This window comes from Barbus barbus (genome assembly GCF_936440315.1).
Source record: "Barbus barbus genome assembly, chromosome: 26".
In the NCBI taxonomy this organism is placed as follows: Eukaryota; Metazoa; Chordata; class Actinopteri; order Cypriniformes; family Cyprinidae; genus Barbus; species Barbus barbus.
This window is the reverse complement of record NC_136754.1, coordinates 12147556-12174766: the sequence shown is the minus strand read 5'-3', so window position 1 is coordinate 12174766 and position 27211 is coordinate 12147556. Positions and strand designations below refer to the sequence as shown.

At 36.0% G+C, this 27211-nt stretch overlaps 2 protein-coding genes across 2 annotated transcripts in view; both read left to right on the top strand.

The window, feature by feature from the left end:
• The first annotated feature begins 1439 nt into the window (after positions 1–1439).
• Positions 1440–3689, top strand: LOC306845663 (uncharacterized protein). Its single transcript, XM_079378587.1, has 3 exons — positions 1440–1602; positions 2125–3091; positions 3196–3689. Exons 1-3 carry the CDS (start codon positions 1516–1518, stop codon positions 3369–3371), a joined length of 1230 nt encoding a protein of 409 aa, XP_079234713.1. The 5' UTR covers positions 1440–1515; the 3' UTR covers positions 3372–3689.
• Positions 3690–6835: 3146 nt separating this feature from the next.
• Positions 6836–27211, top strand: part of slc6a9 (solute carrier family 6 member 9) — a 51347-nt gene continuing 30971 nt past the window's right edge. Inside the window, exons 1-2 of the mRNA XM_079378585.1 lie at positions 6836–7023; positions 17190–17446. Of these exons, the coding sequence (XP_079234711.1) occupies positions 17417–17446 (30 nt within the window). The 5' untranslated portion in view covers positions 6836–7023; positions 17190–17416. The remainder of the gene's footprint in view (positions 7024–17189; positions 17447–27211) is intronic.

Genomic DNA, 27211 nt, shown 5'->3' with positions numbered 1-27211 from the left:
TATTTCGCACGTCTGTTGCTGTCTCGGTTGTAATTTTTTACTGTTAAAATAAATACACTTGTACATTGCTTGCGCTGGGGAAAGGGACACCCTTTGTACTTCAGGAAATTCTATCCATTTCCATTTCCACCTCTCTCTAGACAATGCGATTGTACCGGTCTCTGAATTACGTAGTAAGGGTAGAAATAACTGGACTATATAAACCGACAGAATCCGATTGTACAAATGCTGCTGGTTTGCGCGCGCATGAACAGGAGAAACAACACGCCCAAAACGTTTCCATATTTCGCTGCAAATAGTTATTTTACGGCTATGAAATATTTAAAACTATTGTGAAATACTATTTTTCGTTCTATCTACACTTAATTTGTGTCAGGGTCATCAGGGTCATCAGGTGGAATAGTGTTTTTGGTTAAAGCTGCCCATCTTGTCTCTAAACATATAAGCCCGAGAGCATTAGGCCATTAATTTGCATTTTAATCAACTGAAAGAGGAGGTCTATTGACTCAGAGATCATTAACTCACATGTACCTGCATTGTTGAACATTGAGATTATCATGTTGTTTCGATGGCTTCGAGATTTTACTGCTGGTTGTTCAAATGCTAATTAAGCAGGAGTTCATCCTGGAGAAATTAATACCTATATCAGACAGATGAGATCAGGTCAATTTAAATACGAATGAAGCTGTGAAACTCACAACATTGTAGCTGGTTTATGGAACTTTTGGTTCCATGTTATATAAATTGTTTTATTTTTAATTTAGCATGAGGCTTTTATATTTATCTTGTTTTGTTTTGCATTATTTGCCACGCACCTTTAATATAGACCATATAAACAATAATTTATACGGATTATTTTCAATACTTTTTAATAGATTTTTTTAAATATATAATTTACCAAAATTGTTTAAACGGCTCTCCAATAAGTCCCACCGAGCAGGGGGTTGTGGCGCCCCCTTCAGATCTCAGATAACACTCAGAATTCAGAAACTGAAAGAAACTTGGGGGGAATATCCAATAAATTACAAATCCGATAGAATATGGTATCACTTGCATTAGCTAAATTATTTGGATGTGAAAGTGTTTGTCGTTGAATCATAGCCTATGACTATGATGTGAACTGAATTATCATTAAATATAGTGTGATTAAATATTTAGCCTACAATGACAACAGGTCCAGCACTCGCATTTTAGGGTGTTTGAATCTCTCCATAATTTATCCTGTACGACATATTTAAGCAATCTTCGTAATTTAAAGGAATAATGAGATACGGTTAATTAAAGGGCAAATTATCAATTGTGCTATGACAATATTTACATGTTGTTAAGGGTATAGCCAGAGTAAACCTGATAGGCTACAACTACATGAGCAACGTCACAAGAGCACGCCTCCGCGACATTCAGACCCTCCTTATAATGGGACAGGTAGGCAGCCAGTCAAACGAATTAGAGACGCATTGCCTATCTCGGACTGAATGAGAGTGAACAGATACTGAGTTCCCTAACATTTGCAACATGGCTCTTGCAGATGCGATGTTGCCTTCGATAAATACTTTTGCAAGCAACCAGATGTTAGACGAAAAGCAGTCTGCAATTGTTCGGGTGAGTTCAGCTTTTCATTTAAATGTAAGGTATTGGCTGTTTCAATTGTATTGTGCAGCTTTTGAATTATGAGGATATGGTAGGCTATAGGTTTTACATGTTTTATACGTTTTTGTTATTGCTAAATAGAGCTTAACAAATAGCTACAAATCGTGTAAAGAAGAAACAGTTGATCGCTATAGTGCTTTCGTTAGAATTGTTATCGTACTGTAGCCTACATCAGCAAAAAATAAATAGCCCACTGTCATTATTTAGCGTTTAATTATACATCTATAATTCAAGAACATAGCAAGAATTTAAAAAGTTTTGTTAAATCAATTAAAATTGATTTAAGTAGACGTTTGGCTGTGTTGTGAATACCAGTTGCGTCGAACATTATTATTATTATTTGTTTTAAGTTGTGTCCCCTACAATTCATCTTTATAATAATCAGCATGTCAGTTTGGTGTTTTTATTAATCATTTGTATGACTGTGACTTTATTATCTGAAGAAAGTCTTACCCGAATTATTTTTTTCTTCAGGACTGGAAAGTTGACCCAACTAAATCTAGCGCGACAGCTGGAGAATTGAGACCCCTCATCGAGGTGGAGTTCAGCATTGTTGAATCTCCACCTTTGGCCAAAGACGAGGATGATCTTTCCAAGTTTTTGGATCTAGAGTTCATTCTGTCTAACACTGTCGCGTCTGAAAACGACAACTCGGCGCAACAGCCGCCCGCCTATTCTCTACCGGAGTCCCCAGAAAGTTGCAGCACCGTGTATGACAGCGATGGATGTCACCCGACGCAGAACGCGTATTGTGGCAACACCTTTAACGCGCGTCCCGGCCACAGTCTGGTAGCCGAGTTGTTTACTCCGGACTTGAATTATCACGGCGACTCGCATGAATATAGTTTGAAAGGACATTTAGACAGGCTGGAGTACACTGAACTAAGGGCTATGAACTCTCGAAACCAGGCACATGTGTCCAATTCTAATAACGTGGGATACAAAATAAAAAGTGAAAACCACGAGCAATCCTGCATGATGGTAAACGACTACGTGGGTCATTATTATGGACAGCAGCACCACCACCACCAGGCTTATGGGCATCACGTGCAACAAGATGTGCCTCGGGACATTTTAGGGAGGAAAGACTGCATCCTAACAGAGATGAACTCTCACCATCATATTGACATTGCACATCAACAGCAGTTCATGAATGGCGCGTCTTTTCCATCTCAGTACGCCCAGCATCAACAGTATCACAGACATTACAGCATGTTTAGCGAACCAGTGCGGGCAAATCACCCAGCCATGCCAGGTGTGATGCTGACTCCACCATCCTCACCCCTCCTGGGATTTTTAAACCCAGAAGACAGCAAGCCAAAACGAGGGCGTCGGTCATGGGCACGAAAGCGGACAGCGACGCACAGCTGTGAATTCCCCGGATGTGGGAAAACGTACACAAAAAGCTCCCATTTGAAAGCGCACATGCGGACACACACAGGTATGTTGCGGAGTTTTATGTTGTTTTAACGTAATCTCTCACTATAAAATGTTTAACCAAAGTTTGTACACAATAGTGAATGTTTTATTGTGTTCTGTTGACAGGTGAGAAGCCCTACCACTGCAGCTGGGAAGGCTGTGGCTGGAAGTTCGCCAGGTCAGACGAGTTGACGCGTCACTACAGGAAACACACCGGACACAGGCCGTTTCAGTGCCACCTTTGCGAGAGAGCTTTCTCCCGCTCAGATCATCTGGCTCTGCACATGAAAAGGCACATGTAAACAAAAATAGACTATATGTATTTTAAACGACGAGAGGATTTTATATTGTTAAGACAATTCCTATTTTGGGACAGCAGTTATATGTGAATAGCAGTACAATGTCATTTCATTTAAATTATGACAGTATTTAATAGAAGGAGATTCTTGTTCATTTAGAAGGTAAATTATGTAGTACTTTCTCAATGTATAAAAACGGGGCAGGACCCATACTTTTGTAAATATGTTTTTTTATTCTCGATTTATACATTTGTATTAAGTCAGGGAGTATTTTTTAATGGATTTTCAGAAGAATTAAAAGCATTGCTTTTTGTCTCATTTTCTTATGCTTCTTATTTTAAATAATGGTGAGTTAGGCCTACCACCTGGAACTAGGCCTGTATCTACACAAAGAACATATAGCACAAATAATCTTTACTCCACACAATACTGGGTAAAATAAGTAAAGCTTCATGTAAATTGATAATAGAAACGTTAAAAATATCAGATCAAAAGGTCTACACTCTTCTTCATATATTTATATTTGTCTACTAAAACTATAAACTCTATCTAAAACCAAGTAATTATATTATGTAACATCACTATCATTGACAACAATTATAATCATCACAAACTTTGTGAAAATAACGTCAGCTGTTCAGAACACAAATATTCCATTCATTATGCATCATTTTATTGCCACTATTCTTGAAAAACTACTGTGTATCGCCCTCTTCTGTCTGAAAATAGGCAGTTAAATCACATAATCTCATGGTCAAACCAATAGAAGATTATCAGGTTATTTAGACTGACATGAACTTTATTATAAAAAACTTTGTAATCGAAACAACCTATTTTTACAAGAGGCACGTGTGTCAGCATAAGACAAATTGTCCATATCTACAACAAAAGCCAGAAGTTCAGCAATACCTAAAAACTATTCATAGTTAAACAAAAATGCTGTTACATGTATTGATGTAAAGTTTTTTATTATTATTATTAAATCTTTATTTGTTGATTTAATTTATTGAAGTGTAATTCTCAGGGTTTAATGATTCGGTTCAGTCGCAATGACTCGCTTATTAACGCTGACTTACTGCCACCTATTGGCCGTTTTAATTTCACATTTAAAGTATCTTCATTTTTTTTTTATTATTTCAAACATCAGTTTTCAACGTTTTATGTTTCAAATATCAAAACATTATTTATGCATTTGTAACTGCAGGTCAGTGTCTCTCTGAGCTGCATTAAAGAGTGTGTAAATACATTTAAATGCCACTTCAGATGCATTGCAAAGACACATTTTGTTGATACTGATTTAATTTGCTTGGTAACAGCCCAAATGCAAGAATTTGACTCAAAAGATTATGCACACTTTTAGAAAAAATGGCTGAAAGGTAAAAATGCCCATAAAACGTGTTGGAAAAGACTAATTTCTATCGCTGCTGTGAACTGACCACACAGAATATGAAGAATATCATAAAAATTCAGGAGTCAGCTGTCCATGGTAATCTTTAAGATATCAGCACAATAACACACTCAGCAAAATATCGTCTAATTATCGTTATGGATAAAATCCCAGAAAATATCAAGATATGTATCATTGTTTGCCAATTTCGCACGCTCCTAATTTATGTTATTTAATTTATATAATAATTTATTGATAATTGTTAAAATCAATATTATTAATACTTTTGACTTATCCATTTTCTTAAAAATGGCTTAAATGTAAAGTGTATCATTTTACAAAACTTTTTGTTTTTGTGAAAACTTGTATCTGAATTGTAAATTATGCTTTTTACAGTTTAATATGGTACTATAGACACTGCCCTACCCCGCTCATATGGTATTAATTTAGGTATTAAGAAAAACATGAATGAAGAAGAACGCCAAAATATGAGGTGGAGGGGGCAATCTTGCATTTTGTTGTTTTGTTTGTTTAAATCTTTCTGAAGTAATTTGAAAATTGAAGTTTAAAATGGTAATTTTAACCCCCCTCCACAAAACAATGGATTACTCACTTTTTATATGTGTAAAAAAAAAAAATGAACCATATTGTGTTCAACTTGCTCAAGTTTATCTGAAGGTATCAATTTCTACCACGAGATGGCAGTCTTTCCTTCACTTTGTCTCTATTACACTTTCTGATGCAATGCCACGCGTAGTTGAGCACACACTACACTAACAAAGATGCTGCAAGTGCTCAGAGGTGAGCAAGATAAAACTTGAAATATAAAAGCACTAAAATCATATTCATCTAATTTTAGGCTATAGTAAGAATTCATTTAAATGATTTTACATAAATTATAGCCTATTGCTCCAAATTTTTCCAAACATACTATACATGTTAAGATTACTACTGAACTATCGAATGACTTCTGAAACAATTTTGACGACAGAAAATGCAGATTGAAGACGATTTTGTGCATTCCTTTGACGCTAATAACCAGATTCTTTTTTTCATAAAGAGGCTTTATGAGCTGTTTACATTAGTGGAGGACCAATGACTACAAAGGTTAAGCTATTCTAAATGTTTGTGCAAGGTTAAAAGCTGTCATGCACAATAATAATAATTTAGGTTAAGGCTTTAATTTAGGTTAAGGCTTATTTAAGTCATAACTACCTGAATTAAACGCGGAACCATTTAGACTAGGCTACTCTGCATTAATTGTGTTTTAGGCTATTTCCTCATTAGAGTGGCAAACTAGAGGGACCAATGGACCACCTTGAAGCTGTATCACTCAGCAATCTTGTCTTGTTTTGCTAGCGTTTGTTAAACCTACCGCTACACTGCGCAACGGCGCGTGAATGGAGAAGCGTGTGTATCCTCCTTATATCGTCTTCCAGCATCATTTAGAGAATAAAAAGGTAAATGAATACGCTATATGTCATTATTTCACCCATGATATTCATTCCACGCTGACATAAATGGTCGTGTTGGCTGCGAAACATGTTGCTATGCGACATGGTATTATTATGTTTAAAGGTTGGCAGCTCACCCCGCACTCCTTTTTTTATTATTATTTTTTTTTACATTTGTCATATTTTGAAAGGATTCAGAAGCCAAAAATAGCTGATTTATTAGAGGTAACAGTCTAATAAAACTCCCCGAGTTTTTTTGTGGCAATACCTCTGTTACTCAATGACAATAGCAGGTCTATCTTCTAACAGGAAACATCCGTCCATCAACCGCAGCAATACACGTGCTACCGGTACATGCTTAGTTTGGCTAGTTATCTTGATCTCAGTCAGATCCTCTGTTAAGGTAATCTGACAGAAGTCTTCATCATAACCGAAATTGGTGATTGAATTTATTTATTAAGTTGGTCCAAATTATTTAAAAGGTATCCTATTTTTATGTCTGGTCATTTATGCTTTGTTTTCAGGCAAGAATAGAGCACTGCTTGGAAATTAGGCTACATTATCCTTTAAATCACTCATGAAAAGCCTTTAAACTATCTGAAAACTATATTCACATGTGTGTGGAGGGGGGTCGAGGGGCGGGGCCACATTTGAACAGCGTGTATTTGAAATATTGGAGGATTAACAAAGAAATGTCCATCAGTTTAATGAGGTCGTGTTCAAAACTGCCCAGACGCCAGTATTCCTCTCAGACCATTTGCAACAGATCCACAGACAGTGATGTCTTCTGTATAACACCAAGGAGCCAGCGATGGTAAGACCAAACAAATACTACACGAGGAAACGTAACGTTAGCCAACAACCGAATGATTCTTCCGTATTTTATTTCATACCACTTTAGGAAGAAACTGGTTGGTTTAAAGAGTTACATATAATCAGTTGTTTCACTGTTTAGCAGTTAACTATTTTAATTACTAAAGTTATTAAGATAGATGTTTAATAGATTCGTTAAACGATCGCTTATTACTCGTTTCAGGTCAGAACAGTATTAATAAGAGTTTGGGTGAAGTGTCAGCGGTGATGTTGTTTACAGGATACCCTGCAAGCTGTAGAATAATTACATCCTTTAATGTTATCTGTTTATTAGTCCTATCATCTGATAACATTCATACGGAGAACCTGTAGAATTTCTCCATGACACGCCGCAATGCGGTTCAGATTGTTCTAATGGTTTAAAGTTGTCCCCCCCTTGCTTATTTTCAGTTTCAAATTTAATTCAATGTCATGACTTACAGTGTCTTACTACTTTAGGCTCAGACACTCATTGTTTCAGTGATGAATGTATAAACTGTCTTTTTAAATAACATTAGATTAATCTCAAGAAATTACAGTAACCTACAGTAAATCATACATTCAGTACAACATTTTTGAAAGTGATATTTTTTGTGTACAAACACAAGAATCAATACCTTTCTTATATATTGTCAAAGGAAGTTGTTACACAGTGTCCTATAACATTTACATTTATTCAAAGTGACTTACAAATGAGAAACACTAGTACCCTAGCAAGTAAGATGGTTTCGATGTCATACGACTAGATCTCTCTTAGTTTGAGTTTAATAGGCTACTTAGTAATCATAGTACCCTACTTTATTTAACCTGAATATGCTTTGCAGTGCCTTTCAGAATGATGCAGATATTTAGTTACACCGCACGCATAATTATTAGGCATTTTGATATTCTGATGATTTTTTTTTCCAAGCACATTTTACCAATTCCAGAACACATCAATCTTAAGTACTACTAATTTTGTATTTAATCATTTATAAGTGATATATAATTGTCAATGAAGGCTGGAAGTGAAACACTCCTTATATTCAGGTGTGCAGAATTATTAGGCATGTTTTCTTTTATAGATAAAATGAGCCAAAAATGTTTAACTCAGACTGAAAAAAAGAAAAATGATTAAATCCCCATGAGAAATAGTCAAAACTAATGCAATACAGCAAAATGCTCACTGGGACAGCGGGGCCCGAAAAAAAACAGGCGGAGAAGAAAAAACATGTTAACTGCAAAAGTATTAAGAATTAAAGTGAAGAATTAGGTGTAAAACCATCAGGAAACATTTAGTCTCCAGTGCCACATATTCCAGAACTGCAACCTTCCTGGAGTCTCCAGAATTACAAGGTGTCAGGTTCTCAGAGACTCTCTTGGGTAAAAAATCCTAAAAAAAAAAAGGCCCTCACTTAACAAGAATAATATGCTGAAGTATTGTGAAATACATTAAAACTAATTTTTATAGGCTTTATGGACAGATAAGTTGTGAGTGACTCTTGAAGGACCAGCACCACATCCTCTTGTACCACTGTTTGAAGAATTTATCTTCAAGAATCTGGCAGTAAGTTTTAGGAGCTCATTTGTATTCCATATTTTATAATGAAAATCCTGTCTTGCAGGACTGACTAAAAACGAGCTCCTAAAACTTACTGCAAGATTCTTGAAGATAAATTCTTCAAACAGTGGTACAAGAGGATGTGGTGCTGGTACTTCAAGTCACCCACAACTTATCTGTCCATAAAGCCTATAAAAAATTAGTCTTAATGTATTTCATAAATGGTTCCTGATGGTTTTACACCTAATACTTTCGCAGTTAACGTGTATTTTCTTCTCCACCTGTTTTTTTCTGACCCCGCTGTCCAATGGTCATGTCTTAACTTTGCAATTTCTGTATTATGAATATTTCTGATGGGGATTTTATAATTTTTGACATCTCAGTCTGAGTTAAACCTCTTTTTTGGCTCATTTTATCTGTAAAATAAAACATGCCTATAATTCTGCACACCTGAATATAAGGAATTTTTCACTTCCAGCCTTCATGGACAATTATATATCACTTATAAATGATTAAATGCAAAATTAGTATTACTTATTAAGATTGATGTGGTTTGGAATTGGTAAAATGTGCTTGGAAAAAAAATATCATCAGAATCTCAAAGTGCCTAATAATTATGCACGCGGTGTATATTATTTCAACATGTTCAGTTTTCTTTTTATTGTTAATTTTGTAATTTTGTCATATTCTGGCAAGTTTAGCTATTTCAAGCACAAATGTAATATTTCAAGATCTGCTGGTGTGTATTACAAGAAACTATATTCTTCTCCTTGTTTTTAAATATAGTGGTGATAGAAGAATCTGACAGTTGGATCTGTAGTGGCTTCGTTCTGCCATTAGGGTCTAAAAAAACATTTATGCCTTCTTTTCAATTTCCCAAAAAACAAATTCAGGAAGAGGCTGTTTGTAAACAAATAAAAGACCCTCCTCCAACATCCAGTTGTGCATAGGCCCCAATGGAAATGAGGTTCACCAGTGATGTAACATATTGTTGTAGCATACTTTGCTCTTGCCTATTTATCATGTTTAAACGCATGTTGGGCGTGCTGAGATTATTTTTACCATTGTAGAGATGAGAATATGTAGGTCTGTGCGCAAACATGTCGGGATCATTTATGATAAAGCAGAGGAGCCCGTAGAGGCGTGTCAAATCCTGCGTTAAGTAACCACACTGTCAAAGCAAAACCTCTGTACCATACATGGTGTGGTTTAGCTCCAATACATAAAGAAAAGTGTCTTGTGTTGACAATCTATGTTACAAGCTGAAAAAGTGCCAGAGTATGGTACTTTAAATGGCCTTTTAGTTTATTTGCTCTTTATTTGTTTAACCTTTTGCTTTGTCGATAATTCAAAATTTATTTATTATTATTATTTATATTTCCAATGTGCAGTTTAGAGGTTAAAAGTCTGTGAGAAAACAATAAAATGTCCCTTCCCCCAAAGGTCTATTAAATGTTATGGCCAGAAGACTTCAGTAACCATACATCTATGCAAATGTGTTATTATAGTGTGCAGTATTGAATACCAGGATGCAGCGGTTTGTGATGAATTATTTTCAGATTACTTGTCTTAAGCTATTTAAAAATGAGCACAGCTCCTATAAATGTTTATGTAGTCTGGGAAGGTAGTTTTTATTTTTCACAATTAGTGCACCCATGCATGACCACCTTCATCATACCGAAAATCAAAACATTGAATTTCCTGGCCAGACAGGCTGTCCACCATTTGTCCACAGTGTAAAGTAAATGGGATTAAGTGGTTTTATGAACAATATTTCTGTGCTGGTTGAGTGAAAATTGGGAATGTCATTGTTTTTTGTTTTTTTGGTGTGCTGTCATGCTTGAACTTCCTAATGTTACGAACCAATCATTTTTCCATGTAACCCAAACATTGTTTTTCATGTAACCCAAATATGTGGATAAAGCCTGATAAGTTCCCGCTAATTCTATCATGTCCATTTTCAGTAGTAATAACAAACTGTTTCAAACTGTTGAAGAAATGAAACTGGACAAACTGCAGAGATGTGGGGTTAGAAGCAATTGGTGAGATTTTAAAAAGTAAATGAGAACTTTTGGCAGTTTTTTCCTCAGAAAAACACCACAAATCAGTAAACATACCAATGTAGTAATTTTACCCATAGATATTTTTTAATCTATCCATGTTGTTGCTTATGTCCAGTTATACCATAAGATGCACAGTATTTTTGATTGATGGCTGTAACTTTTTTTTAAGTTGAACATTTGCCAGAAAATTGCGCAAAGTTTGTTATCTTAATGAATTTAGATAGAAAGTAACTTGTGTGCTTTAAGTTCTCTGAAGATAACACTTGCAGATAGAATGCGTTTCATGGCCGAGCAAAAGAAACAGAAAATACCCATGAAGAACAACTGAAAACCAAAGACAGAAGTGACATTTCTTTTTGTTTGCTTTAGGAACTGGTTTATATCCTATAGACAAATTTCCCCCTCAATGTTAATCATCTACTTTATTGCTATCAGTGTTTTGTAGTAAGTTCCGGCAATGGTACTTAATGATAAGATGTGACCAAATGCTACTTTTAAAGTGTCTTCTACTAGATGAATTATAGAATACTTTAACAAAGCATACATCCTGAGCCTAATTAGCAAAATCTTGCAATGGTTTATTAGAGAATAATTTATTGGTTTGTTGAGACTCAGTTTCAAATACCTGCATTTCTACTAATACGTATGAGGTGACAGCAAATATAATCGGAGGCACGGCAGTGTTTTGGACCTGCTTTATCTCTGTTGGGGAGGTGGAGCATATTTTTTTCATCATGCTACTACAGATGCTTAGTAATCAAGACTAGAGCTGCACGATTCTGGATAAATTGTGAATCACAATTTTTTTTTTGTCTCAAATTGAGATCACGATATTCCCACGATTCTGAACTTAAATTAACACATAATTTACAAAAGGCTGAGACAAAATATTAATTGCTGCAGTCAGTTTAAGAGTGTTTAATTAATTTTTAATTGTTAATTTAAATATATATTTAAAATATTTAACTAAACCAATTTTTTATATTAAAATTATGAAAAATTGGTTTGAATGAATGATTCAACGACTCACTCAAATACTTCACTTGTTTCATTACTGGATGAATCAGCATTTTTGAATGCATCTCTTAAATGAATGATTCAATAAATACATTTTTAACTAGGGGTCGACCGATATGTGTTTTTCAGGGCCGATGCCGATACCGATTATTACAGACCAAGTAGACCGATAACCGATATATTGAACCGATATATATGTCTGGTGTAAAAATGAAAATGAATGTCAAAATTAAGAATAACAAGGGCTCTGACAAAAACGGCCTTCCCTAGTGTTGGTTGCACTTCTTACTCTTGTCTTCCCCATGCATCCATCTACAATAAGGGTAATATATAAATAGAGAGTTAAAAGTGGGGCCACTGCATGCTTCATGATTAAGCCTATGAATACTAAATACTACAGCTAAACAGCTTGGGGAAATGTAAGTATTTGGCTTCAATAATTTACATGTTAGAAATGTATGTGTAATAGCATAACCTCTCATAATTCTTCATTAATTATTTTCGGTTGACTAAATCATAACCTACAAGAGGTGACTATTCAATTCATCATCTAATGCACATCAATTGATTAATTTAAAAAGCGCAATGTATATAAAAAGTGTAAATAATTTAATTGTCTTCATAGCTCCATTGTAGAAGTTGCAAAGAAGACCGCAACTATTTTAATGAAACTATAACACTATAATAGCCTGTTATAGGCTCACTTGGTTCAATAGCCTATTGAAATGTCCCAATTTCCGTCATCCTAATCTTGGCCTATGTGACAGTAACTTAATCTTGGCCTATGTGACAGTATCTTAGTCTTGGCTTATGTGACAGTAATTTCCATTAGTTTTCATTTTGCAGAGCAGTGCAAATGAAGGCATAAAACATTAATTTAATTTATCTTTTAATCAAATGAGAGTTAAACTCTATTTTTTGGCAAACAAATGTGTTTACTATTAAAATTAAAACATGTAAGAAATAGCGTATTGTGTGATTTGTTCTTTTAAACAAAAGTTGTAATAATTTAGTAGCATTAGTAAATAAACCGAACGTTTATTTTGACGGGTTGCCATGAGGACCTCTTAAGTTTCTGTAGCCCATTTATGATATGACGATCGTTTTACTCAAACGAAACAGTCAAATGCTCATGAAGTAACTCTCAGAGCAGTTCTGGGGATGATGTTCATGTATTTATGTCCTCATTTAGTGACATGGCAGATGCGGAAAACACCGCGAGCGTCGCGCACTTCAGTGTGTGTGTGTGTGTGTGTGTGTATCAAAACCGCGCGTCTGTGCCATTCACATATACAGAGACACGCCGAACATGCAGAATTCATATTTAAATAGTCTTTTTGCAGCTTAATGTTTACAGATAGTCCATATCATGAGTCGATTTAAGTGTACTGACCTACTTTTGATTAATTCATCCACTTTGACAAATTTCGTGACTCCGCGTTATACAGTAAATTCCATTTATATGACTGGATTCCGCGATTCCCCCTGCGTTTCCCCCATCTCGGAAACCATAAATAGATAATATTGAGGTTTTTACAACTTCAGTGTAGTGGATTGTAATTTATTGCAACTTGTGCAAGGTCTGCTGCTGCCTTTGAGAGAGAACTGATGCTTGATGAAGCAGCACCAGTTAGCAAGCGCTTTCGGTGTGAGAGCGCCTTTAGTCTTCCACGTTGATTGGTCGGACTCCTGACTCTCAACAAATCAGATGCACGGTGGGCGGAGACTCCTCTAGGCCACAGAGTGGTGAGTTCCGACAGGCTGCATCAGAGCCAAATAGCGCGTTTCAAAATTAAATAATTTTATCGGCACATCGGTTTTGAAAATGACCGATACCGATTATCATAAAAATGCTTAATATCGGTGCCAATAATCGGCCAGGCCGATAATCGGTCGACCCCTATTTTTAACAGTCACTTGTCTCCACCTAGTGTCTAAACAGTGTAACCTACACAAACGTTATTTGAAGCGCGAATTACTTTTAAAAGGTGATTTGCTACATTTTGAATCGTTGACATTAGGGCTGGGTAAAAAATATTGATTCTCCGATTTTAATATATCTTCAGTTTAACGCAACGATATCGATTCGGGAAATCCCCGAATCGATTCTTAATGCGCGTGCTTCACGTAAGAGGATATGAATATTCACCTCTCGTCCTGAAGGTGTCACCATCTTTCGAATTGCTCCACTAAAAAAAACAACTGTGTGCACCCTATTATTAATGTAGATGTGTATTTCAGTAATAAACTTAAGTAGGAGAGTTTCAGTTACCAGCATTTATATCAAAATATGGATCCCATGTCTGCAAAACTAACATTTTAAATGAAATAGTGATATCGAATCGAAATCGAATCGAATCGAAACCATAAAAATAAGAATCGAATCGAATCGAATCGCAGAATTGGTCACAATACCCAGCCCTAGTTGACAGTGAGAAATGAGATCACGTGAGTGTTTGAATTGAGATTGCGATTTTTTTACGATTAATCGTGCAGCTCTAATCAAGACCAAAAAGAGAAACATACACCTAAGCCTTTAAATAGCTTCTAGTGAAATATGTTTGTTTTTACTGGGGAATTGGAAATGTTTCTTTTGCATTTGGTGTGTCAGATAACATTGGCTGTTAAATACTAGTTTTATTTTTTTAAATTGTGGTTGCTATGAAATTAGTTTAATATATTTTGGTCTGGTCCAATAATGGGACTGTACTTTTATTCGAAGTTATGACTGATGAATTATGGTGCAGTTTATACCTCTACATACCATGTTTTTAGACTTGTGTTCTCATTGGCTGGTCAGTCCAATGTAGGCAAGACGACCGTGTGAGTAGCCAGGGGTTAATGTTAATGAAACTGAAGAAAAGGGAGTTCAGTGTGTCAGTTTAAGCCTCTTTGGCAGGTGGAAACTGTCTTTTTCAACTGTCACAGACAGCTAATGAGAGCCACTCTATGACCTACCACAGCTTTGGAATGTAGACACCTAATTGGCCACTTCAAGCAGTGTCTGCAAGGTGACTTCCAAACTTCACCCACCACATCCAGCAGGGTTTCTGGAACACTGCATTGTCTTCTGATGCCATTCATATTAGGGGCATTCCAAAGGACGAATTGCAGGCTCAAGATACTTTCCAGGAGTCAAGCCTTGAAATGCTTTACATCTTAGAATTACTTTAAACTGCAATTACAAAAATATTCATAAGACATAAGTGGAACATTATTGAGAAATAATATTTCTTCAAGTCATGCTCCACAGTGATCAGTCTTGTCAATTTTAAATAAATTAAAACAATAAATCTTTTAAAACTATAGTTATTTTAAAAGGGAAGTGGTGTGTGGCCAAGTATGGTGACCCATACTCGGAATTTGTGCTCTGCATTTAACCCATCCAAGTGTACACACAGTAGTGAACATGCATTGCTGCGGTGCCCGGGGAGCAGTTGGGGGTTCGGTGCCTTGCTCAAGGGTCTCACCTCAGTCGTGGTATTGAGGGTGGAGAGAGTGTTAGTTATTCACTCCCCCCACCTACAATCCCTGCTGGACCCGAGACTCAAACCCAGGACCTTCGGGTTACAAGTCCAACTCTCTATCCGTTAGGCCACGACTGCCCTTTTAAAAGAACAACAACAACAAAACCTTACTTAGGATGACAATCATTTCAGCCCCAGAGCGCCCTCTGTGGAGGGCATTTTTTGCACCCATGGGGAACATATAAACGATCATATAAACGATCTCTTCCGTAGTGTTGAATTGAGCAGGTTGACTGGCAGCTCCCACGTGTTGAATTGGGTGTAATGGCAACTTCCTGTTGCTGCTAGACTTGAGACCACAAGCCACACAGAACTTATGACAACTTTATATGTGTAATTCTGCTTTAATAAAATACATTAATGTTTAATGTGACTAGTACATGTCCATAGCAGATAACATCTAGTTTCTGTTTTGGTTCATTGATGAATCGATATGGAAGCGATTGTTTGGTTATGTTTATGTTTTTATTAGTGGGTGGCAGAAAAATGTACTTTTGTAAACCTGAAGTCATAAATAAAGTGATAGTTATTTTACAGTAATATGCTTTTTCCAATATGGCTTTTATATGTTTTAAATTGTTAGTAATTATTTCAGAAACTAACCATTTAGAATAAAAAATAATTGGTAATATTTATTATTTTTACTGTTTTTGTTGCCTGGCCTTCCTGGAGACTTTCTTTTTATAAGTGCTAATTGGTTACAGTTGTATTTTTCCATAGATAGCCCCCAACTCATTCAGTAAAGAGCACATGTTTTGTATGATGCAATAGACAACTCAATACTGATAAGAAGAGAGAGTTTGCTCTGCTTATCTCATGTCTTATCTTGCTGCTTTTTGTAAATAAAAACATCTTTTTGTGAAGGTCGAGGGGCTAAGGGATAGTACACTTGTCTCTTAACCTACTTTTGCACATGGTTTCTTTTCCCTGTGTCCAGTTTATTTATTTATTGATTCATTTTTGTTAAATTGTTATTCTATTTGATGTACACCTTCTTCCTTGTTTAATGTTCTCATTAACATAGCAGTAATTTTCCACTGAAATATTAGTGCATGTTCACTTGCCATACATATGTCAATGTCCATGCTGACTGCTGAGGTATTAATTTCAAATGGTTGGTCTGGAGACGCGTTCACTTTCATTCAGGAAGAGTTATGTACTGTGTTTCCTGGTGTCAGGATGAGTGGTTCACAACAACATTAGTGTGATTTAAGAGGCTCCAGTTGGTGAATTGCTACTTGAGTTTTGGTCTTACCTGGTATAGCGTATATATTTGGTATAACGAAGACACACAAGAAGCTTAAATTTGGGACATTTCTCCATTTCCTAAGTACTAGTGTAGAATCACTTGATTTTAAGGTGTCCTTGTTACACGTTACATGTACTTACTATTAAAATAGCAATTAATTATGCATACATGCAAGTAACCCTAAACCAAACCCTAATCCTAACGCTACCCATAGAGTAAGCACATGTAGTTAATTAACATTACTCAGTACTTAAATGTATAATTACACTGTAACAAGAACACCTTAAAATAAAGTGTAACCAAACTTAAAGATGGTCATGTGCTACATTGTTGTAGTATGTGGGAAGTTGTCATATGTCTAAGCAATCCAGAATGTAGACAGTTTACCTGATGTAGACTATAGGTTGATTTGGTAAATAATTTTTGTTTTCTAGCTTATGTTCTGTACCTATCTGTACTGTAGCCCTTTGTTTTAGCTGTTTGCTGAAAATACTAAATCTTTTCATCCTGGTTTACAGTACAAGCATCATCTACATCACTTCTCAGAATAATTGTAATATCAGACTTTTACAGTCTCATAAACTCCAGCCACACTCCCAGCCAGCACATGGACAGTGTTATCAGCAGTTATGAAATGATTGGTTTAGAGAGAGAACAACACATTTGGGGGCTAATAGTTGCTTTTTCCCCCTCTTCCTCCCTCCTTCTCCCTGTCACATGTTCCTTTCACAGCATAGAAAAGTTCCTGGATTAACGCAGAATTAGCACAAAGCAGAGACGCCACCTCAGCCCAACATTGCAACTCGCAGAGAGAGGAAACGATTGAGGGAGAAGCAGTGTGCAGCAGAAACTAAGACGCATACCCCAGCAGCTCAAGACGAGTTCCAGAGAGCACAGAGACAGGCCAGGACGGGCATCCTTCCAGAAAGGGGACCCACGCCGAAGAGAACTTCAAAAGCATGGAGGAAAAACAATTTTCTGGCATACTGGTGAGTCATTCTTACATTTTGTAACTTTTATTACAAATATTTCCTTTCTTCCCTCCCATGCCCAGGTTTTCATTGTTATTTTTAGATTAGATATTTTAAAAAGTTTTTTAAAATGTAAAAAGTTGTTAGTTGTGTTTCTTAGTAACATGACCTGGCTTATTTTTTTTATTGTGCAAATAAAAGTTACTTCTCAAGCAGGTCAAAGCATTTTGGATCAGGTCACAGTTCTTAAAAGCTAACTTGTTTTATGATTTAATATACTTTTTCCTCTCAAGGTGTAGAGAAAATAATTAATTGTTTCAAAGAGCTTATTATCAGACCTTAAACTGAATTTTACAAGGTTTTTCCTACTTACAGCTTTTATAATAAAGACTCTCAGGAGTAGTAGAAATGCCCTGACAGCTTATGGATATCTTTAACTAATGATTAGGTGAATATAAAAAAAATGAATGAATTTAACAGAGGATGTGGTATAATTTAGGGAAGAAGAAAGCCCTTTCATGATGCTTTGTCATTTTATGAATCTATTTTGTGTTGTAAGAAATGCCTTGTAATCTACTGCTTCATTAATGGATTTAAATAAATTAAGACATTTTTCCAAATGATTGTGAAAGCAATATAAACCTGGAATTTAAAACTGTATAGGACTTCTGAGTGAGGCTTTTAAACATTGTTTCTAAACCCTGATGGTTATATTAACCATTGCTTTGCTGAGGGCACACACATCTGGCAGTGTGAACTGATGAGAAAGTTGCGTATTAAAAAAGTGTTGCAATACCATAATGCAAGAGTGACAGTCAGGGATGTATGACGTCTTCTAAACTTATATGTCAGCAACACTGGCATAATACTTCAAGTTTTTCAAAATAACTTTTTAATTAAAATAGCTCATTTAAATTTTTTTTATAAAAAACAAGATTTTTGATGTGACCATTAGCTACATTTGCTTCTGAGTTTTTATTTTAAGATACATTATTGGCATTTTTAGTGTTAATAATGGCTAATTTCCTTAAGTGTGATATGTTTGTGTGGAGCTGCTGCGTAGCTGTTCTTTTTTTCATGGTGAGTTATGTTGTAATCTCTTGTGTGACTTTAGTTGTGTAGTGTGTTTCTGGTTTTGAGCTGTGCTGTAACTGTACATAGTATTTCACTGCTTAAACTGTTTCTCCATTTAAAGAAAATAATCGATATGGAAGCGATTGTTTGGTTATGTTTATGTTTTTATTAGTGGGTGGTAGAAAAATGTACTTTTGTAAACAAAAAAAATAAATAAAGTGATTTTACAGTAATATGCTTTTTCCAATATGGCTTTTATATTTTTTAAATTTTTAGTAATTATTTCAGAAACTAACCATTTAGAATAAATTATTGTCTTATTTTTTTATTTTTAAATGCCGTGTTGCCCGATTACATAAAATTAGAATTATGACAGAATGTTCTGGTACAATTTTAGATTTAATTATGATAACAGAAATAAGGATTACAATATTCCACAATTTGACTATTTATTTAGCATTATCTCTCCTGAATTCTGTTCCAAAAGACTTTCAGGAAAATGGATGTCGACTGGATATGGAAGTATAAGGAATATGTTGTGAACAGGTGGTAAAGCTAAAAAAATCTTGCTGGGGTCCAATAGTAAATAAACCTTAGTGGTCCATCCCCACCCTTGTCCACCCCTCATGTGATTGGTTACAGAAGTTGTAATGTTATGAGTACTGTCTATCTCTGTGTTCTTATAACTGTATTGTCCTGTATGTTTAGCCTTGTACTGTGTCCTGTACATTTTGTACATCCAAACATGTTTATTTATTTTTGTGAATGAGCATCTTGCAGATGGAATTCATCTGATTTGATGTTTCTATCAAATTTATGGTAAAAGTCACATTATTTTTCATTGAACATCATTCTTCTTTTTTTGGTGTCACTTTAAATCATAATCTTAATTTATTATTTTTCATAATTTTTTTCTTTCAGGGTTGTTGTTTTTCAGTTGTTTTTGACCCCCATAGAGAGTTGCATTAACATTCTGGCTTTTATACTTTCTCGGCACCTTACCCTGTTTTTTGTGTGCTTTTGGCAGTCAGCGGCATTCATTAAAACTCACTGTGTTGTGTGCAATGTTGGGGAGTACAGAGGTTTGGTTGGCTCTCGTGAAGGGAAAGAAGATATTGACCGGCAAATTTGTTTAATCATCACTCTAAATGACTTTTACTGATTGCACATCATTGGACCCAAATAGTTTTTGTACGGTATATGATATCTGACCAAGTGGAAGTGCGTAGTACCGTAATAGATGTTTTTTTTGTGTGCTGTCAAAAGGCATTGCTTGAATGGCGTTAAGTCCTCTTTGTCTCCGACAGAAGCTGTTCAGCTTTTAGAATATCCTGACGTGTTGACAATGAGATATTGACAGCGTAAAGCCCATTGTTACCCTCTGACAGTGACAGTAGAGAATGTTAGCACTGCGGTAACCCAAAACATAATTAGAGACGAGTAGAATGACATGAGAGGAATTAATGCTGGAGCTGTCAGACATTCAGAAGCAGTTGCGGAGGAACTGTTGATGGAGCTGTGATGACCCTTTGCCTTACTCTCTTCTTCTTCTGTCCCGCTGGCAGCTCTCCAACCTTTCCCAAGGGTTGTTAATGTGTGCTGCTGTCTGTGAAGTGGAAATTAAATGGAAACAAATTTTGGATCCCGAAGTCCCTCAGGATGCTGGGCTACTGCTGCACATTTTAACTCTGCTTTGTGGGCTCTCAAACATTTCAAAGCACAGGTCAATTAGGTAGCATTAAACAAAATGAGCAACATTACATAAATTTGCTTTCTGTTATTCACAATGTCTACGGACCCTACTGAGCTGTTTCGCTTTCACATGACATTTTAAAAATTGAACCTCTAACTTTTAAATATTTAAAAAAGTGATTGACATAAGCAGCGGCTGGTTAATGGTGACTAATGTGCACCACATAAGCAGTGCTTCTCATGTGAAATGCACGAGACAGTTGATTCCTATAGACTTCTGTGTTCTAATACAAGTTGCTATTCTGCTAAGTTTGTGATGTATTAATGAGCACAAAAAATACATAGCAAACCCATGTGTATTGGGCGAAATGTAAAATTGGTAATTAGAACTATTTTGTTTGTAAATTTCAGTATTTAACATGATTGTATTCGTAATGCTAAGTATTATATTGAAGTATACTTAATAAGAAATTATAGAATTATATTCAGTCCATTAATATTTTTCTTAAACTTAAAACAATGCATTTTGGGATTGCCCTTTCTGTGTAGGATAACCATCTTTGGAATAGCACACTACCATGCTGCTCTAGCTGTGTCTGCAGTATATATTAGACATAAATATTAAGATTAAGCTGATTTCCACCACTGCATTAGATTTTAGCCAGAACATGGTGGCAGCTGTAAATAACAGAATTTAAAGGGATTATGCACTCAAAAATGAAAATTGTCATCATTTACTCGTTGTTCCAAACATGTATGACTTTTCTTTTGAAGAACATTTGGTACCCAACAACATTGGAGCCCATTGACCTCCACTATATGCACAAAAACAAAAAAGTACTACTCAAAATTTCTTCAGTTTTTCATAGAAGAGACAGAGTGATACAGTTTAGGAACAGCCTTCGAGTGAGTGAAATTTTACTTTTTTAATGAACTATTCCTTTAAAACACCTAAATTGTCTATTCCAAACTTACTAGCGTTTGGTGTAGAGCCTATATTTAAGTCAGACTCATTATGAGATGTCGCATCATTTTTAATGAAATGCATTACGGTAAAAAAAAAAGTTCTCATAGTCTCATTTACAGGTTATGGGCATCAAGTTCATGTCCGTGCCTAGGTCAGCAGCACTTATGTAAGGAACATATTGAGCTGTCACTTACTCACATTAACTACAGCATACACGTCTTTGTAGCTGTGCAACCGTAGTGCCTTCAGGGGCATGGGAACAGATGTGGTTGAGCAAAGGGGAAGTCAAACATGATTTCTGTCTGTGTTCAAGGCCCAGACTGTACTGTCTGTGGAGCGTACCGAGCCCACAGAGAAGGCAGCCACCGTGGAGTATGCACAATTGGAGGACAAGGGCCACCAAATGCCAAACACGTCCACTGCTGCGATTCCTTTAAAAAACACTCCCCTCCACTAAAAGCCTCCATTGAGCCTCAGCCTTTAGATTTCATTTGAAGTAACCACTCAGGCTGAAAATTTCGTTTTTCTGTGTTTCTTCCTCTTGCCTTTATATGTGGAGGTACCCCTATTCTACCCAGGCTAAACACAAATACTGACCAAGAAAGAGACTCTTTTTCTCATCGCTAGCTGAAATTATGGACCGCAGTTTAGTATCGTGTTCCACCCACCTGGCTTCCTAAATCTTCTTTTATTAATATTATTTTTAACGGTTGAATTGAAGTCCCTCAAAGCCTTTTCAGCCCATATTTAGGTAATTTGTTGCGCTTGAACCCGACCTGCTCCCCCTGTGGCGTTGTGAATGGGAGAAAAAGGCATGGGATGAAGGGGGGTCCGCTGTTCTCAGGGTTTCTCCACAGAAACAGCCCCTTGACCTATTATTTATCATTTTGAAGCTCTCCGTGTTGAAAGATCACATCAACACAACCCCTGCTTTTCTGTTGATCAGTTCATGCATTAAATTAAGTGCCAGGAAATCCATAATAAATTCAGAGAAAACGCAATTTCAAACACAAATGGGAATTTGACACAGAAATCAGAGTTCATAAATGATGCTCTTTTCAGAGAGTTTTGAGTCCTTGTGTATTTTTTGACCTGCTAACTTGACCTAGATAGTTCTAAATTGTCATACCATTCTCTTTTTGTGCTGTATTAAATAGTAAATAATGAAAATTACATATGTAACTTCTGTAACGTGACCTCTGTGTGCAAGTGAATGGAACTCACTGCGTCCCTCTCATGTACTCCTGACAGAAAGCCACAGACAACCTGTAAACTTCAGGGATTTTCAGGGTCTCTGGCCTTAGTCAATACAAAGATGGCCCTATTACAAGCCAGCATTACAATTAACTTTAAATTAACTATAGGGGTGTAATGGTACACAAACATGACAGTTTGGTACTTACCTCGGTTTTGACACCACGGTTTGGTATGTTTTCAGTACAGCAGGGGGATTTTTTTAATTAAACAGTGGTTTACTGTAGAAATTGCTATTTACTTAAATAAATTCAATTATAATTAATTTTCTTAATAAAAATAAAAATATAGCCTACCTCAGCATATGCTCTAAACTATAGGGAGCCCTTTTACATTACTTTAAGGTTACAATTAACAACAGAGCCTAAACTTAAATTCAATTACTATTTAGTTTAAAATATAATAAACACTCAACTTAAAAAAAAAATTGTATGCAAACATGTAAATTGCACATAATGCAGTTTTTAAATTAACTTCCAAATGATAAAATTTCTGTTTGATAAAATGATCAAATTTGCTGTTGAAATACAGTATATTCATTTACACAGTGGCACTGATTGAGCGATTGCATGAGGTATGAGATGTTATTTCATGTTTAGTCTATTAAAACTAGTAGTAAAGAGGAAGCGATCACGTTCACTTGTGCCCCACGCTGCAGTTTGAAATGACGCGCCTATACAGCGATCTGTCATGCCACATCAAAGAGCATCAAAACATTTACTGAAAAAATTGACATAATTTGAAAGGTTATGTATTTATTCTGTATTTGTTCGGTACACATGCGTACCGAACCAAAAGACCAGTATCGAAAATTTTCGGTACGAATACTGTTACACCCCTAGTTAACTAATAAAGAATTAAAAATTCAATGCAAATAAATAATAAATAAACATTTATGTTTTTTTCTCAACCTCAACCACTGCTTGACATCCCGATGTCACTTTTCTAATTGGCCGATTGTTGAATCCACGTGAGGCGAGTCAAAGTCACATGCACCTCAAGTTCATTCTCATCTATGGTCCCATATGTTTGTCGAAATGTGTATGTTGTGTGCTTTTTCCAGCCTGATTTATGCTCAAGCCATTCCTCTGAGCCCCATTCTCCCTGGAGGAGGTCTGAGCTACACGCTATTTATAAAGAATTAGCAGCTGGGGCCCTTCCAGCCAAATTATGGCGGCTGGGGGGGGGGGGGAATGGGGGATAATCATGGAAGCTTCAGGTTAATCCAAGCGTTGGAAATTGCTCTTCAGTGTCCCGAAAGACTTTGGACCAGGTGGACGTCACAAATTCTCTCTCTTTGCCCTATAAACACACACAAACACACACACGCCAAAGGAACGGGGCAGGAAGTCGTTTTCAGGCGAAGGTGTTGTGCTGCTCTCTACAATGGTCGTGCCAGGCTTTTCACTAACTTCCCTATGTAGTGTCTGGCCAAACATTGGCTTAGATTAAGATTCACTGCATTACTTCCTGCTGTACAAAATAAGGATTTCCGTATGACAAAAAAAGAGACCGACACCCCTTTTAGCATCATTATGATCACAGTTGAAACGTAATACATAGCGAGAGCATATTAAGTTGATTTGTACTGATAGACATGAATTTGAATTCATTATGACGTAATGGGAACTGGTGAAGAAAACACTCATCGTATTTGAATTATTCCGTTATTAGTAGCCAATTATCTTAAGCTATTGTACATACATTTGAATGCTTTTAATTGATCAGTGAAATTTCAAATAGACCTGTGTCAGATTTGTGAGTTTTCGTTCTTTCAAGACAATTTTAGGTCTTGAACACTGGTTGACATTGTCAGCAGCTTCCCTTTTTGTTAGCTGAGTTCTACTTTTATGGTGTTTCTCAATTTGTTAAGACATTTTGTAAGTCACATTGCATTCAGATGATTTTCAAAAACAAAACATTAGTATTGTATATTTTTTTGTTAACCATTCCCATTTGTTTTGCTAAATTATGACTACAACCATATCAAATTGAATTAAGTTTACAGAATTTATTGTCATAATACTATTTAACATTTTAAAATAAAAATAAAAATAACTCCTGCTTTATGTACAGTGATGCCAATGATGTCCAAGCATATAGCTTGTCAGCTTAGTTCTCTATTTCTGTTTTGACTTTATTTAATGTTCAGCAAGGTAGTTGCTAAAGAAAACCAACCAAAAGTTGTGTAACTGATTGTGTACTTATTATTATGAAGAAGGGTTCCTTAGTTTGCTGTATAATAAATGGATAGTTCACACAAAAATTAGGATTCTTTTTACTCACCATCATGTTGCGGAACACAAGAAGATATTATGACAAACAGTTTTGGTGGCAACTTATATCTTATTTTATGTTCCACAGAAGAAAGGAAGTTTTGGAATGACGAGGGTGGGTGAATGATGACCGAATTTAGATTTTTGAGAAAACTGTCCCTTATGTCTTTTTGAAAGCTAAATGAGATCATGTCTCAAATATTGTTTCCTTTTTAGATATTAACTCTCAGTCTTTTACCAGAGTGGTGTGTCAACCATTCAGTCTATAGCCTGTGTGCTGTCATGTGCAGGGGGTAAAAATCATGCGAGTTGATTGTCTAAAACCGTGGTCCTCTGTTTTGTGTGTGTGTTTGCTTAGGGTTGTTTTTGTGTGTTGGACATACCACTCTAGATTGTAAATGGGGCAAAAGAGAGCTCCGGAAGGAGACGGCTCATCAAAGCCTGCACTAAGTTTGAAAAAGTGACGTTTTTAGTCAGCAGTAGTATTTTAGCCCTCACTGAGGCCCTCTTGTTCAGCTTGTCAATAGAACAAACGTGCCTTGAATGGGAAACACCTGCTTAAGGGCTCTTGCTGGAAACCACACTTATTGAAGCTCCCTGGTGAATCTGGAAACCATTTGTGTTACTTTCCTGTTTTCAGGTTACACTGTAGAGGCTTCTGAATTTACACTTGTATGAGGTCCTCATGACCCGTGGGTCTCTGAATTGAAATCGCCTTCTTCGTCTTCGGTGTAATAAAGCTTTTTGTTTTTTTTCTTATAAGAATGTCTTGACCATATTGTGAAAGTAAATTTAAAAAGCACCATAAAAATATCATATAGTCCACATACAGTCCACAAACATATTAAATAGCTTCAGGAGTCCTGAAATGCAGCACACAAAAGACCATTTTAGTGGTGCTTTTTATTGTTTTAGACTTTGAAAGCCCTGTTTTCCTTTCACTTTCGTTATGTGAAAAAGAGTCAGGATGTTCCTCAAGAATTATTTCTGCAATAGAAAGTCTATATCTTTAGTCAAATCACATAAAGTTGCAAAATACGGTGTGCTGGTAGCCTAATATTTAATAACTGGGTTTGCTGACTCACAGATTGCAAAAACTAAGTAGAGGTTATTAGTAGAGGTGACCCAGTAATTGCGGTTACTAAGCTCAAAATCCTGCTTTTTCTTCATTATGCACTCGAAGGAACTCAACCCCTTGATGTTCCAGAAGGATTTTTAGAGCTGCTACGCTGTAAATAGTTTTGAATGAACTGAATAAGGAAAATGTCATGCAGTTTGATTCAAAAGTAAAAATATAAATATAATTTATAAATAAAATGTATAATAGAATCATTTATATCAAGCATAGCGTTAGTTCTGGCAGGTCACGTGAGTCAAGCTCGCATCAGGTGACTCTCAGCTGATCACATCTACCTATAGGGATACGACACCTATCGAGGCATTCCTATATAAGCGCTATTCAGTATTATTCAGCAAAGGATGGAGAAGCACCCTCCTCCATCCCCAACTCCTCCTTTCGCCACAGTAAGGACTTAGCTTCTGACATTCCTGTTGAATCAGATTCCCTAATCTTGAATAATGTGTTGCACTAAATTTAATTAAGTACATTAATGATATCTGCTTGGTTCTGTTCTGTTAACCCTTGCGGGGTTATTATTATTTCTCTCCCTGCTTATTCATGACAGGCCGCATGGATGGGCAGGGAGTTTTTGCCCAGAACAGAACCATACCGCCAAACCAAACTGTATGCTGTGTCTATCATTGACGATAGTGGTCCTGATAGAAATAATTATAAATAAAAGTAACGATTTATATGATTTTGTAATGTTTTATTAAATAATATTGCTGTGTAAAAGATTATATATACTGAGCAGTAAATGTTTTTTTTTTTAATCACTATAAAATAAAATAAAGTTTTGAATGTAGTTTGTTTCAATTGTAAAACACTTTATTTTATAATATATATCTTACTATGAATAAGATATACTGTACAATAAGATTTTTTGAATACAAATTTATATTTAAACTATGAGAGCTATTTGAATGAATACAAAAAGTATGAAGTATTTTTATTTTTGTATGGCAACAAAAATGTTACTGAAAATGGTTATGATTAGGTTGATTGGGATAGAATTGTTTTTTATTATGAAATTTAAGTTCTTTAATGAGCGCTAAGTATCTAATTAGGAGATGTTATTCCCCCACTCCCACGTGTGCACAGGATCTGTCTAATGAGTTTTGTTTTGATGTGTCTATTCCATTTCAATGCCTCAGCCCTTCTCTTGTTCTCATCACTTGCTATTATGCTATTGATATGGGGCAGCACAGCAAATAGCGGAGTGTACATATCCTCATTAGAAGCAAGTGTTTTTGTGATGGGAGGCGAGGCTCCGTGCTGCTGCTTGACTAATAGGGGTTGGCTGGGGCCCCTGAGGAGTCTCTAATGACCGCCTGTGTCAGATTCCCTTACAGCCGGGCTCGTGGCTCAGACACAAGGAGCTGCCCGGAGCTATGTGCGTG

Bases quoted from the DNA above. Each gene is read 5' to 3' on its own strand.
- LOC306845663 (XM_079378587.1), top strand. From the start codon at position 1,516: ATGGCTCTTGCAGATGCGATGTTGCCTTCGATAAATACTTTTGCAAGC. The intron at 1,603-2,124 runs GTGAGTTCAGCT...TTTTTTCTTCAG, and splicing joins AGCAGTCTGCAATTGTTCGG to GACTGGAAAGTTGACCCAAC. The intron at 3,092-3,195 runs GTATGTTGCGGA...TTCTGTTGACAG, and splicing joins GCACATGCGGACACACACAG to GTGAGAAGCCCTACCACTGC.